Source organism: Ciona intestinalis, unplaced genomic scaffold (assembly GCF_000224145.3).
Source record: "Ciona intestinalis unplaced genomic scaffold, KH HT001237.1, whole genome shotgun sequence".
In the NCBI taxonomy this organism is placed as follows: Eukaryota; Metazoa; Chordata; class Ascidiacea; order Phlebobranchia; family Cionidae; genus Ciona; species Ciona intestinalis.
The window spans coordinates 1-14,658 of NW_004191558.1; the positions used below are offsets into that span (position 1 = coordinate 1).

A 14,658-nucleotide genomic window follows, 5' to 3' on the forward strand; every position below is an offset into this window, starting at 1 on the left:
CATTGAAGTCTGTAGTTAAAAAAAAGGTGAAGCGCAGCACTGGAGTGGGAAGTGTGAGGTCTTCCTTTGTATGGTATCGGAAAAACTTGCTTTTTGATTCACCAGAAAATGCTACTTCTGTGAGTACTTTACTTACTGAAGTTTTAAAGCAACTTCAAAATAAATTATTCTAAGTAACAAAACCTACTTAGTTAATAACAAATGCAGAACTTTGTAATTAACTACTTTTCCGTTTCTTCCTTTACATTTTTACAGTTTCTTTTGATTTAAAAATATTATTTTTTGCTATTGGACATTACATATGACAGTTTTTCTTGCACCACTGATTATCATTGGTAATCTATATAATATATATTAAACTTAATTAATTTTAACGACCCCATTTTAGATGACCATATTTATATATATATATTTGTATATAATTTTTAAAACTCCTGCTTAAAACTTCCAGATCGTATCAGCGGACCTTGGTTTAAACATTTCAATTAACAATCTGCCGGAACCTGTTGTCATCGAACATGATGGTGTGTTTGCCAAACATGGACTTTCTCCAGCAAATAACCAATCTCTGACAGTGAGTGCCATATCTGCAGTGTTTAAGTGAAAAATGACTAAATTAAAATTATATATAGTAGGGTGGAGGAAGATGGGGCACCTTTAGCACATAATATTCAAATATCCTGATCGTTTTTTTTTGTGTCCTTGGGCAAGACACTTAATGGCAATTGCTCCAATTCAGAAATCACTAACAGGTTGTCCAAAATATTTTTTTTTAGGTGAATAAAACACAATTATCTTGTGTGTATTGGGACTTTGATACAGAAGGTTGGGAAACTGCTGGTTGTTGGTTGAATTACACATCAGATAAACCAGTTTGCTTGTGCAGCCATCTCACAAATTTTGCTTTGTTAGTGGTTGGTGGAATTTCTTATATTTTTATTGTATAATATGCTTAAATAGAGCTTCTGGGTATTTTTTTTATATGGGTCAGTACACACACTTGATAATAATTAAACATAAATGGCTTGTTTGTCTGCTAGGTGAAACGACCACGCTTATTTTTTTCCAATTAAATGTAAATATGTTTTTAACTGTAAGGGTGTTTCAACAACTGTTGTTTTGTCGCTATATCCTTTCTTTTCGTTTAAAACATTTCCTAATCTTCGCTACTGTAGAAAAATAAAATTAATATTATATTACTATTATTACATTCTATATGAGTGAGGTTTCATGGCTTGCCACCCTAGGTGACACCAGGGCGTGAATTGGTCTATTACCACAATTTTTCTTCCGTACTTTAAGATGAAAACATTATGACCCCAACAAAACTATATTTATTTTACAACATTGGTGTACATTTTCTAGTTTTTCTTATATGTTTAAATAAATAGGCACCAATAAGCTTATTGAACAGTTTCTAAAACTGTGTGCCAGGATATAGTAGTGTGTCGTCTGTGGTGTGCCAGAGTTTGTTTTTTTTACAGTAATTTTTTAAATATTATAAATATATATGTATATTTTTTTCCCCATGCAAAACATATCTAAAGAATTCAGTTATTCCATAATTCTTGGATTTAAAAAAATTAAGTTTCCTATTGTATACAGACCACTATACAAGTACCTTCTGGGACAGCATTATCCGTTGTGAGTGACATTGGATGCGTGATATCTATAGTTGGCTTATTTTTAACCATTATAGCGCACTTGTTACATCGGTGAGACAATTTCTATTAATTTATTTTATATTTTAAAATTAATGGCATGTATAATAGGATAGGGGAAGCTGAGGAGCTTTTTTTTTCTACTTTCTGGTTTTATTTGGTAGTAAAGAAAGAACATTCAAAGAGTTATAAAAAAGTATCCCTACAACTCCCATAGACCATTGTTGATTGTTCAGTGGTCACTAATGGGTTGTCCAAATTATCAGCCATACATAAAAAATCCGCCAAAAAACAATCACCTGCAAAGTAATATACATGGTAACTCGTAAGCTAGCATAAAGTGTATGAAACAGAAACCTATGTTATAATGACTGCCGTTTTCCGCTCACGAATGGATAAAGCAAGTTACATTCATCCATTTTTTTCAGTGATACCCGCAACAGGCGTCCAGCTAAGATTCTACTGAACATCTGCAGTAACTTGCTTATTGCTTACTTCATATTTGTGGTGGGCGTGTCGCAAACATCAAATCGAACCGGGTGCAAAGTAGTTGCTGTGTTGCTGCATTACTTCTTTCTAACCACGTGGTGCTGGATGTCTGTATACAGCTATGACATGTACATGTCACTTGTTAAGGTGGGAATATATATTTTACAGATTGCAATTGATAAATAAACAATTATATAGTAGGGTGGGGGAAGACGGGATTTTTTAGCACATAATATCCAAATATCCTGATCGTTTTTTATATGTCCTTGGGCAAGACACTTACGCTAATTGCTCCAACTCAGAGGTCACTAATGGGTTTTCCAAATTATCAGCCATATAAAAAAAAATAAAAACAAAAAAGGTCAAAAAAATAATCACCTACAAAGTAACATACTTGGTAACTCGTAAGCTGGCATGAGGTGTATGAAACAGAACACCCGAGTTATAACGCCTGTTCCTTTTCCGGCCATGCGAGGATAAATTAAGTTACATTAAATGCCACAAAAAAATTCATTGCACGTAACCTGGCCTAAAACATAACTCTTTTCTATTGCAGGTGTTTCATAAAAGTCAGCATCAGTTTTTACAACGGACATCACTTTTTGCATACGTGGTACCGTTTGTTATTGTTGTAATATCTGCCAGTGTTACTATGGGTTACTTAGACCTTCAAAATGAGGTTACTCCATATGGAATATGTAAGTATTTTGTAATTAAACTGTTAAATGAACTTATGTGCGGTAGTCATCCGTTTTGTGTTGTGGCCATTAATGGTGTTAATGTATTTCATTCAAAATTTTATGCCAACTTTTTTGACACTTTTTTGACGCTGCTGTTTTGAATAGATGAATGAATGTAACTTATTTAGCCTTATTTAGCGAATTTGTTTGGCCTTATTTAGCGAATTCAATTTATGGGCAGTAGTCCTGAGTTTTGCGTTGTGGCCATTAATGGTGTTAATGTATTTCATGCAAAATTTTATGCCAACTTTTTTGACCTGCCGCTACTGTTTTGAATAGATAAATGAATGAAACTTATTTAGCGAATTTGTTTGGCCTTATTTAGCCAATTTAATTTATAGGCAGTAGTCCTGAGTTTTGTGTTGTGGCCATTAATGGTGCTCCAATATCTCATGCAAAATTTTTGCCAACTTTTTTTACCTATCTCTTCCCTTTAGATGAATAAATGAATGAATGTAACTTATTTACCCTCGTTTACAGGGCAATGACAGTTGTTATAACACGGGTGTTCTGGTTCATACACCTCGTGCCATTTTACGAGTAACTATGTATCTAACTTTGTAGGTAAATATTTTTTATAGATTTTTTTTATGCATGGCTGATAATTTAGACAACTCATTAGTGACCACTGGGTTGAAGAAATTGTCGCTGTCTTTCCTAAAAAGCCATACTCCCACAATGGTAGCAATGTCGGGCCTCGAACCCATAACCTCTAAATTGGAGACAGGCCCTCACCATTGTGCCACGGCAATTTTCTGATATATAACTTAACACCAATTACAACTCACACACAAATATATGATATATAACTTTATATGATCTTGCTTTTATGATCTATATCCATATTTATGCTTATGATAATCTTCTTGCAGTGGAGGACTCTTTTAAGTCCTCATCCTACATCTCGGATCACATGTGCTGGCTGCGAGGGAACTCTCTTTACTTCAGTTTCCTCCTCCCAGTTGGAATGATGTTGATTTTCAACATCTTTGTCTTTGTATCTGTTTCCAGGGAGCTGGCACTCAAAAATAAATCGGTAATTTTTTAAAAATGTATTTTTACTAAAGCATTATATGAGTGTATATTATTCTGTAATTGCGATTTTATTTTGGGATTTCAAGCAGCTCGCATTTTAAACATAAATCAGTAATTTTTTAAATGTATATTCAGTTATGTTAATCAATTCCTGTAATTGCTAATTTAGTTTAAGGTTTATATTTGTAACAATATAAAAAGGACTTAAAAGCGACAAAGTTTTGTCAGAATTAAACAAGAATCTATTCTTTTAGTAAAATCATTTTATTTAAATACTATGTCAATTCCCAAATTTTCATTTTAATATAGTAAGGTGGAGAAAGACGGGACACATTTAGCACATAATATCCAAACATCTTGATCGTGTTTTAAACAACTAGAACGGTCTATGGGAGTTGTGAGCGTGGGGTTTTATATTTCTTTGAACGTTCTTTGTTTACTACCAAATAGGACAAAAAATGGAATGAAAGGTGTCCCATCTTCCCCCGCCCTACTAAATATATGTTTCTAAACATAACAAATAAACCCACTTTTTCATAGGCGACCTCGCCTAACCTGAAACGTTCAACAAAACAATCACTCACAATCGCTATTACTATGACCTCACTAATGGGTCTAACATGGGTGTTGGGGTATTTTATTTTGATATCAACCGATGTTGTTTATGTCACTGTTTTCAGTTGGTTGTTTGCCCTATTCAACACTTTACAGGTAAGATCTTATTCAGCACCACTGTCATTAAAACATTACACTTTACAGCTATCATTGTGAGCTTATGTGTCCTTGGGCAAGACATTTATTATCAGCCATATATAAAAATAAAAAATAAATTTCCCTCAAAATAAGCACCTACAAAGTAACATACTTGGTAACTCGCAAGCTGGCAGGAGGTGTATGATACAGAAAATGTTATAACGACTGTCGTTTTCCGGCCAAGCGAGGATAAAGCAAGTTACATTTACATTCATTCATACGTAGATACACACAGATGTTATGTTTTATACACCTCATGCTCACTTGCGGGTGACCATGTGTGTTTCTTCATTGGTGATTATTTTGGAAGGAATATTTCTTATTTTATGTATGGCTGATAATTTAGACAGCCCATTGGTGACCATTAGTTTGGAGCAATTGCCGTTAAGTGGCTTGCCCAAGGACACATACGCCCACAATGGTAGCAGCGATGAGCCTTGAATGCATTACCTCTTTGTTAGAGGCAGGTGCGCTAACCACTGCGCCAATTACTGTATGTCTGTTGCCAAGAAGGCACGCCCGCAATGGCGCATTGGCAAAGTAACATGCTTGATAACTCGTCAGCTGGCACGAGGTGTATGAAACAGAACACCCATGTTATAACGACTGTAGTTTACCCGCCACGCGAGGATAAAGTAAGTTACATTCATTCATTCATTCATCTCACACTTTCACTTATTCCACAACAGGGCTTCTTCATCTTTTACCTAACATCGGTGCGGCGATCGGACATGCGCTCAGTGTGGCTACGACCTTTCCGTAGCTACCGTAGCTCAGACCTTTCGGCAGACAATGCGAAAACGCGAAGCAAGAGCACATACTCACTTAAAGAGACCGCGGCAGCGGATTCGACCGAAAAGACTCGAAAAACAACATTCACTCAAATTTAATTCTTTTCACCTGCTAATGCATTGTCTTCAGTTTTATTTAGATGTCGTTTTCTAAGTTCGAATTGCGTATGAACGTTGCGTGTCATTCAGTTTTGTAGTCACTTTGAACCAGCATTTCTTAAACTGGGGTAAGCTTACCTCTTGGGGCAAATTCCTTGTATTTAAAGGGTAAATGAGTTACTGATCAAATCCACATCAGTTGACGGGAAAAATTGTGCCAATTGTAGAGTTTAACAAGACCTTGAACAACTCGTTGCCAAAAAGTAAGCGATTCATCGCATTGAATATAACTGATATATAGTAAGGCGGGGGAAGATGGGACAACTTTTCATTCCATTTTCTCGTCCTGTTTGGTACTAAACAAAAAGCATTCAAAGAATTATAAAACCGTATCCTCACGACTTCCATATAACGTTGTTAATTGTTTAAAACACGATCAGGATACTTGTATATTGTGTACCAAAGGTGTCCCATCTTCCTCCACCCTACTATAATTAGGTATTTATGCTTTTTAATAAATGAGCGCATTTTTACATATTTGGGGTAAATGTGATAAGCATCTTCGTTAAAAAGGTCAATCATACAAAACGTTTAAGAACCAATGCTTTAAACTTAGAATGGCGTCAAAAACGTCCCGCAGTAAAAATAGTTGTACATTTAAAAATTTCATTTATGTGTTATTCCAGTTGGTTATATTTTTTTCTACCTCTTTTTATCTGTTTTACCTGTACAAATTATTGATGTCATCCTAAGACATTAATTTTGTTCGCTTGTATATGTTACCTAATTTCCAAACGTTGTGTTCATCCACTTAAACATAAATATAGTAGGGTGGGGGAAGTTGGGACACCTTTTTATTTTCTCCCATTTGGTAGAAAACAAAGGACATATAAAGAATTATAAAACCAGAACCTCACAACTTCCATAAACCGTTGTTAATTGTTTAAAACACGATCAGGATATCTGGATATTATTGCTAAGGGTGTCCCATCTTACCCCACACTACTATATTATTCAAATCGATACAGTTCTTGTAGCATAATCTGCAGATGCGTGTTTTCAATAAATGTATTTTATTTTCAAGTGGGGGCTAACGACAGTTGTTATAACACAGGTGTGCTGTTTTATACACCTCGTGCCAGCGTATTACGAGTTATCACATACGTAACTTTAAAAGTGTTTATTTATGTTATTTTTTTATTTATGGCTGTCAATTTGGACAACCCATTATACACTATATAGTAGGGTGGGGGAAGATGGGACACCTTTAGCACATAATGTCCAGATATCCTGATCGTGTTTTAAACAACTAACAACGGTCTATGAGAGTCATGGGACATAGTTTCATATTTCTTTGAATGTTCTTTGTTTACTACTAAATGGGACAAGAAAATAGGTTAAAAAGTGTCCCATCTTCCCTCATCCTACTGTAATAATAGTGACGACTGGGTTACAGCAATGACAGATCGCGTATTTTGTTTAGATACAACCAAAAAGACAGCGGTGCAGCAAAAAAACAGTTTGGTCAGATTGAAATGACCGCCCCTTTCGCTGAAAATTGTACAAATGTTCGCGTCAGCATAGCTGGAATTCTCAGACGTTCTGCGTAAACTAACTTACTATTAATTTGGCATGCCCATTTCCGTTTACTTTCAATGGTATATGTCAACGGATTTTGTTCATGCCAATACAGTGGCAACATTATTAGTGGATTTGGCTTAGTCTGTAGCAAGACGAGTTGTAAATAGGTTTTGTATGAACATATATAAACAGCCAGCAATGGGTAGCAGTAAGAAATATATAGCATTCTTTGTTGCAGAGCCCAGATAAATTTAGTGTCAGAATTAAACAAAAATACCAGATTCACAAAGCGTAAGCGGTATTTTATATGGCCACCAAAATATGTTCTGTTTTTGTAGAAAATCGAAAAACTGAGTGCAGTTAAGATGTGCTGAGGTCTGGTTATACACGCAAGTAAAGTCCACAGTTCAATCGGTTTATAATTCGCTCAGTTTCGTTTATCCCGCCTACTGATTACTAACCAACACGTATAACGAGGTGGTGTTTTCTCAACTCAACTTTTAATAACACAGCTTTCTTTAAATGGAAGGTTGTCCAATTTTGTCAGCAGTTTCATAAGCAGCATTCAGCTAATATTAGCTTCTACGCAGACGAGTTGCGTTAATACGGATATGATGCATCTTATATTGTGTATAGCAACGTTTCAACAAGTAAACCGGGCATTCATGATAGGTTTAGCCAGAAAAGTTTTTAATCTGCTATATGTTCCCAGTGCAAAACCAGTGAAAAGCAAATACAGGCAATAATTTCTAACGACTACAGTAGCCTATATTTATAAAGTGTATAAAGGTTTTGTTTTTACCAGGTCGTAATTGGCACTTTGTGTACTCTGTTAGCTGATAATTGTAAAAGAAACAATGATTTATGTACTCTTGTTACTGTTTTTTATTTCGGGATTCTCTATCTTCAATCCAGCACAAGGTATATTATATATGCGAATTTTAAGTTACGGTTGTCTTCTTTGGTCAAACCAGCATTTCGTGTATTTGCAGTAGGGTGGGGTAAGACGGGACACCTTCAGCACATAATATACATATTCTGATCGTGTTTTAAACAATTAACAACGGTCTATGGGACGAGAAAATGGAATAAAAAAGATGTTCCATCTTCCCCTACCCTACTGTACATTTAGAGATTAAAATTCTTGAAATGTTGCTCTTTCACTACCAAACGGCACGAAAAACTCGAATAAAAAAGTGTCCCATGTCCTCCCACCCTAGTATAATAACCTTGTATCAACTTTTGTCTTTAAGGTCAATACCTGTCCCCGCCCAACACCACAATACACGCTGGAAGAAACATTACATTTTACTTTCAACGTTTGTCATGGCTCAATGCATCTTCTGCATGCGGCGCACAAGATTCTTCATTGATTGATATAAAAGACAACGCTACCCAAACCGCACTAATTCAACACCTAAAAGTGATGCAGTTCGACTATATCGCAGAGTTCGGTAATAACCTTTACGTCACTTTGTTTTGGGTCGGTGGGCAGTTTAACCAAAAGTGGGAATGGCAGGATGGCACAAACATTTCCACGCCGTTCAATGATTCGCATGGCTATCAATATTGGCAAATAAAGAGCCAAACAACAATGAAAACGCGTGCCTAGGAATCAGCGCCTACGAAAATGCAGCCAAACAACAGCAACCTGCAAGGACCACGGATACTTGGAGCCTGGATAGATAGTTTATGTACAAACACAGCTTTCTACATTTGTTCCAAAGGTTTGTATTTACATATATGGTTCATTAATATAAAACATTTGAGTTTATTTTGTATTTTGTTGCTCTTTCACCACCAAACGGGACGAGAAAATCGAATGAAAAAGTGTCCCTGTCATCCCAACCCCACTATAATAACTTTGTATTAACTTTTGTATTTTAGGTCAAGACGTATTGCCCCCGCCTAACACCACAATAATACACGCTGGAAGAAACATTACGTTTTACTTTCAACTTTTGTCATGGCTCAATGCATCTTCTGCATGCGGCGCACAAAATTCTTCACTGGTTGATATAAAAGACAGCGCCACCCAAACCGCACTAATTCAACACCTAAAAGTGATGCAGTTCAAATATAGCGCAGTGTTCGGTAACAACACTTACCTCGCTATGTTTTGGACCGGTGGGCAGTTTAAAGAAAAGTGGGAATGGCAGGATGGCACAAACATTGATGTGCATACCTATCAATATTGGCAGTATAAAGAACCAAACAACAACAAAAGCGCGTGCCTTGGAATCAGCCCCTACGAAAGACAGCCAACCAACCACCAACCATGGATAATTGGAGCCTGGATAGATAATTTATGCACAAAAACAGCTTTCTACATTTGTTCCAAAGGTTTGTATTTACATATGTGGTTCATTAATATAAAACATTTGAGTTTATTTTGTATATATGGCCTACACAGTAGAATAGGGGAAGATGGGACACCTTTTACCTCTATTTTCTCGTCACATTTGGTAGTAAACAAAGAACATTTAAAGGATTATAACCTATACCCTCACGATCCTATACATCGTTGTTAATTGTTTAAAACACGATCGGGACACTTGGATGTTATGTGTTTAAAGTGTCCCATATTCCCCCCTACCCTACTATATATAAAATGTAGAGGGAACTATAAAAACCATATGGTATAGAGTGGGGGAAGACGGGATTCCTTTAGCCAATAATATCCAAATATCCTGATCGTGTTTTAAACAATTTACAACGGCCTATGGGAGTTGTTAGGATACGGTTTTATATTTCTTTGAATGTTCATAATTCACTACCAAATAGGACGAGACAATAGAATACACAGGTGTCCCATCTTCCCCACCCTACTATACATATATGGTTCATTAATTTAAAAGAGTATAGGGAACTATGAAAACCATCATACACTTTTTTTGAATATATGTGATGGTTATACGATTCTCTTCGGTTTCGCGATTTTGTATTTGTTTAATCTACATTTAGGAACGACGTTCTATTTACCACGGGTGTTAGTTGGCGAGCAGATTCCTTGTTTTAATGAAAATTAAAAAAAAAACGAAACACTCGTTTTGGTGTTAAAACATCACACAAAATAGATTGTTTATATTTATAGTAATGTGGAGTAAAATGGATATCGGTAGTATATTATCCCATATATAATGGTATGTGGTTAACAGCGCTATTTAAGAGTCCTTTGGGTAAGGCTACATAGTCCTGTAAATATTCTTTGTTTACTATATTAAATGGAACGATTAAAGAGCATAAAAACATGGACCATCTTATTTAAACCTATACTTTTTTACTTTTTTTATTGAGCCAATGCGATTGAAACTAATACGTAAGCCCGTATTATTACAATGACGTGTATTAGATTCTGTATACGTTCGTGCTGAGACGCATGGTTACCATGCAGCAAATTACGTAACTCGCACGTCGTTAAGCCATAAAAACGACAGTGGATCCTGCATTATTCTCACTGATAGAATGTCATGCTATGACGCGGTTTAGCTCCTATTACAAATGCGACCACCTCCACGTATTTTCGGTTTAACCACTATGACGTAGTTTGGATTTATGGATAAACCAATACTCCATTATACGAAAGAGTTGCAGTGAGTAATTGTACATACTTTATATAGTAGTGTGGGGGAAGACGGGACACCTTCAGCGCATAATATCAAAATATTGGGGTCGTGTTTTAAATAATTAACAACGGTCTATGGGAGTCGTAAGGATACAGTTTTATGATTCTCTGAATGTTCTTTGTTTACTACTAAATGGGACGAGAAAATAGAATGAAGCGGTGTCTCATTTTCCTCCACCTTACTATAGTGTTACCCATGGCCTACTCAATGTATTGAGTCTCAATGTATTGAGTAGGCCATGTGTTACCTAATTATACGCAGATAGAATATGTGTTTCAAAAGTCGCTGGCAACGGATCGTCGTTATATAGTTTTAATAGAAAGCGCTATGCCGGTGCGGCATATAGTAGGGTGAGGGGGAAGCTGGGACACCTTTTAATTCTATTTTCTGGTAGCATTTAGTAGTAAACAAGGAACATTCAAAGAATTATAAAACCGTATCCTCGTAACTCCCATAAGCCGTTGTTAATTGTTTAAAACACGATCCGAATATTTGGATATTATGTACTAATGGTGTTCAATCTTACCACACAGTACTGTATGCTGATGCGGGTTTTAGTATTTGCACATACGCAAGCTTAAACTCGGCTCAGCTAACAAAAGGTTTTCCGTGTATGAATCACCGCATTGACCGAACCGAATTGTCGGAGCACGTAGATGCAGCGCTGTTGAAAGTACCAACGCATGCATCAGAGGAAATGACACAGTGGAATAGCTATTTCACTAATGCTTTGCCACTGGGTACTATTTCTGTATTGCCCACACGAAGTATATTACATAACACAGCGGCTCATTCCATATCAGCCAGCGTAGGCCTACACGTCAGCAGACTTCCCCCTGCATTTCCCGATTATTTACTAACAGTTAGATAGGTCAGTATAAATATCTCAGTTTCTCTGAAGTATATTGCACAAATACTGTGCTAGTGTTACATCAGGGTAAATGCTGGATTTCCTTGAGCTTTGTTTTGTTAGTTTAAGTTGTGGAATCAGATCCTTGTGCATTTACCTTTTTTGACGCTGAGCTTTGCACGTCACGGCACGCCTATAATAGCAAGTCTGATAGTTATAGGTACAGATTAAAATGAAGCGTGAGTGTATGTTATAATATAATAATAACTTTTATTTGTCTCTTCGATTACGTAGCGAAGATTTAGAAATATTTTAAACGAAAAGACAGGATATAGCGACAAAACAACAGTTGTTAAAACACGCTTACAGTTAAAAACATATTTGCATTTAGTTGGAAGAAACTAAGCGTGGTCGCTACACCTAGTTTGACCATATGTAGTCAGTATGCTATGGTTTTACACTGCTATGTACTGGGATATTCCAAAGTAAGTTTATTTAACATGTTTATCTCAAATTTGTTAGCTCATGTAGTTTGAAATTAACTTTTGTTCTCACTGCTATGTACTGGGATATACCAAAGTAAGTTTATTTAACATGTTTATCTCAAATGTGTTAGCTCATGTAGTTTGAAATTAACTTTTGTTCTCACTGCTTGTATTTCTGTTTCTTCAACAAACCGAAACGGATTGCTGCTACAATGGAAGTAAAGCAAGGTTTGGTTGCGCTGATGCTTCTAGTTGTGTTTACGAATGTCACAATTTCTCAGGTTGAAGGTAAGTTAATATCAGTAGCAAAATTTTCAAAATTTCCGTAGTTTTTATGTCAAAAGCACACTGACATTTTGTTTGGCGCCCTGGCTAAGTGATGAAAGGATAAAAATATAGTTAGGGATAGGCGTGGTTAAAGCGGTTTCATCGTAACCTACAGGTTAAACGGTGGCGGAAAGATTAGTTGTTCTTATAGGCTCGCTTCCCCCTTGTTACTGCGCATGTGTCTTGTTACCCCTTGTTACTGCTTATGCGCATTTCTGATTAAACCTATTGTAAATGTCCGGCACGGGGGCATAATGGTTGGGGCCCCTGCTTCTAACCATAGGTAACGGGCCCAAGGCTCGTCGCCGCCACCATTGTGGATGTATGTGGCCTTGGGCAAGACACTTAACGGCAATTGTCCCAACCCAGTGGTCACTAATGGGTTGAAGTACCAGCCACACAAGAAATGAAAAAAAAATCATTCACAAAGAAACATACATGGTAAATCGTAAACTGGCACGAGGTGTATAAAACAGAACATCCGTGTTATAACGACTGTCGTTTTCCGGCCACGGGGGTATAAAGTAAGTTACATTCATTAACATTCAAATTTGTACGGATTTTACATAACATATCCAAATATACTAGAAACACAAGGTATAACAAAGTAAACAACATTTACTATTAGACAACCACAAAGGTAAAAGACGCAAAGTTACATACGCAGTAGGCGGGCACGAGGTGTATGAAACAAAGGAAGAAAACACCCTACCACGGTTTTTACTTTGTTACTCAGTGGCTCCACCTGGTGAACCATTCAATGAGGAAAACTCCCGGGGTTATTTCCCTTAATTCATCTTGCTCCAATCGTACTTAGCGAACATTATTAGATAGCTTTTTAGTTTTTTGATTGAAAAATTCTACGCTTGCGTCATCTGCAAACCGCCACTAAATCCTTTTAATTATTTGTTTTTAAAAAAGTCGGAAAACGGTGAAAGGATCCACCAGTAAATAATGTAATTTATTTATCCTCGCGTTCACACACCTTGTGCCCGCTTATGAGGTACCACGTATTTAACTATATGAGTAACAATTTTTGTGGGTATACGGGCTAGAAGCACATGCTAACCAGTTTTGCCACGGCATTGGACAAAACATAAAGTATAAGTATCAACATTTCGGTAACTGTTAACCCAAAGTTTTTTATTTTAAAAACTGTTTATAATTTGGCCTGTAACGTCTGACTGCATATTTACACTTAGTATTACTTAATTAGACAATCCTTGACTGAAGAAACAAACAATTTCCTAATTATTTTGGTCATAACATGAAAGCAGTCACATAACACATGAAAGCAGTCATATATGCTTGTTTTATTGCAACATTATATCTATTATCTTTTATCTTTGTAATTCCAGAACCAGAAGTTCGTCAGACTAAAAAGAAATATGATGATGCCAGTAATGCATGCACTACTAATGGTTCTACTTTACTTGTATACGATGATACATGGGGAAATGTTTTAAGTGGAAAAAGTTGTCGTGATTTGTTCCCATATGAAACTGGACAAACTTGTTTTATTTGGGTGGCTGGGAATAAGACCGGTAAAAATCTTAAAGGATGCCCTTCCATGAAAATTCCTGATAAAATTATGCGAACAAAAATGTGCGATACACAGAAAAATTACATTTGCCAGAGTGGTAAGTTAAGTTTTAATAATATGTTACATTCTACTGAATTTGTTTGATCTGAAAACGTTAGTTTTCTTATAACAGTTGTGTAAAATAAATAAATATATATATATTATTTTCCCAACAAAATGGAAGATTGATGATGCAATAAATGATGCAAAAAATAACCATTATTTAAAATGAATTTTTTTTATCAAAAAACGGGAGTTAGTTTCTCTAAACCAATTTGTATATATTTTTACTAAGTATAATTACATACCTTAATTTAAATTTCTTCCTTATTAATATATGTATTTGACTTTTAAATTACAGACCTGTCTAAATTTCTTAAATGTCCTGCGAATTCCACATATTCTCTTGCAAAACAAACATGCAAATGCAATCCTGGGTTTATTATGAAAGACCATGAATGCCAAGGTAAAAGTTAATTCAAAGTTTTAGGCCATCTTATCGATGTGGTAATGTCATATTTGTCCGGCGCCGTGGCATAGTGGTTAGCGCGCCTGCCTGTAACCCAGAGGTAATGGGTTCAAGGCTCGTCGCTGCTACCATTGTGGGTGTATGTGTCCTTGGGCAAGACATTTAACGGC

General features: G+C 36.1%; 2 protein-coding genes across 2 annotated transcripts in view; both read left to right on the top strand.

Moving 5' to 3' along the window:
- The first annotated feature begins 7 nt into the window (after window positions 1-7).
- LOC108950977 (adhesion G-protein coupled receptor G7-like) lies at window positions 8-6,651 on the top strand. The gene is made up of 9 exons (XM_018817293.2): window positions 8-119; window positions 452-574; window positions 777-914; window positions 1,606-1,715; window positions 2,090-2,297; window positions 2,707-2,848; window positions 3,763-3,926; window positions 4,466-4,636; window positions 5,368-6,651. The coding sequence occupies exons 5-9, from the start codon at window positions 2,256-2,258 to the stop codon at window positions 5,566-5,568; spliced, it is 720 nt and encodes a 239-aa protein (XP_018672838.1). The 5' UTR covers window positions 8-119; window positions 452-574; window positions 777-914; window positions 1,606-1,715; window positions 2,090-2,255; the 3' UTR covers window positions 5,569-6,651.
- A 5,577-nt stretch (window positions 6,652-12,228) lies between these two features.
- The window catches only part of LOC108950976 (protein jagged-1-like), a 6,621-nt gene continuing 4,191 nt past the window's right edge, over window positions 12,229-14,658 (top strand). Inside the window, exons 1-3 of the mRNA XM_018817292.2 lie at window positions 12,229-12,398; window positions 13,796-14,077; window positions 14,381-14,485. Of these exons, the coding sequence (XP_018672837.1) occupies window positions 12,323-12,398; window positions 13,796-14,077; window positions 14,381-14,485 (463 nt within the window). The 5' untranslated portion in view covers window positions 12,229-12,322. The remainder of the gene's footprint in view (window positions 12,399-13,795; window positions 14,078-14,380; window positions 14,486-14,658) is intronic.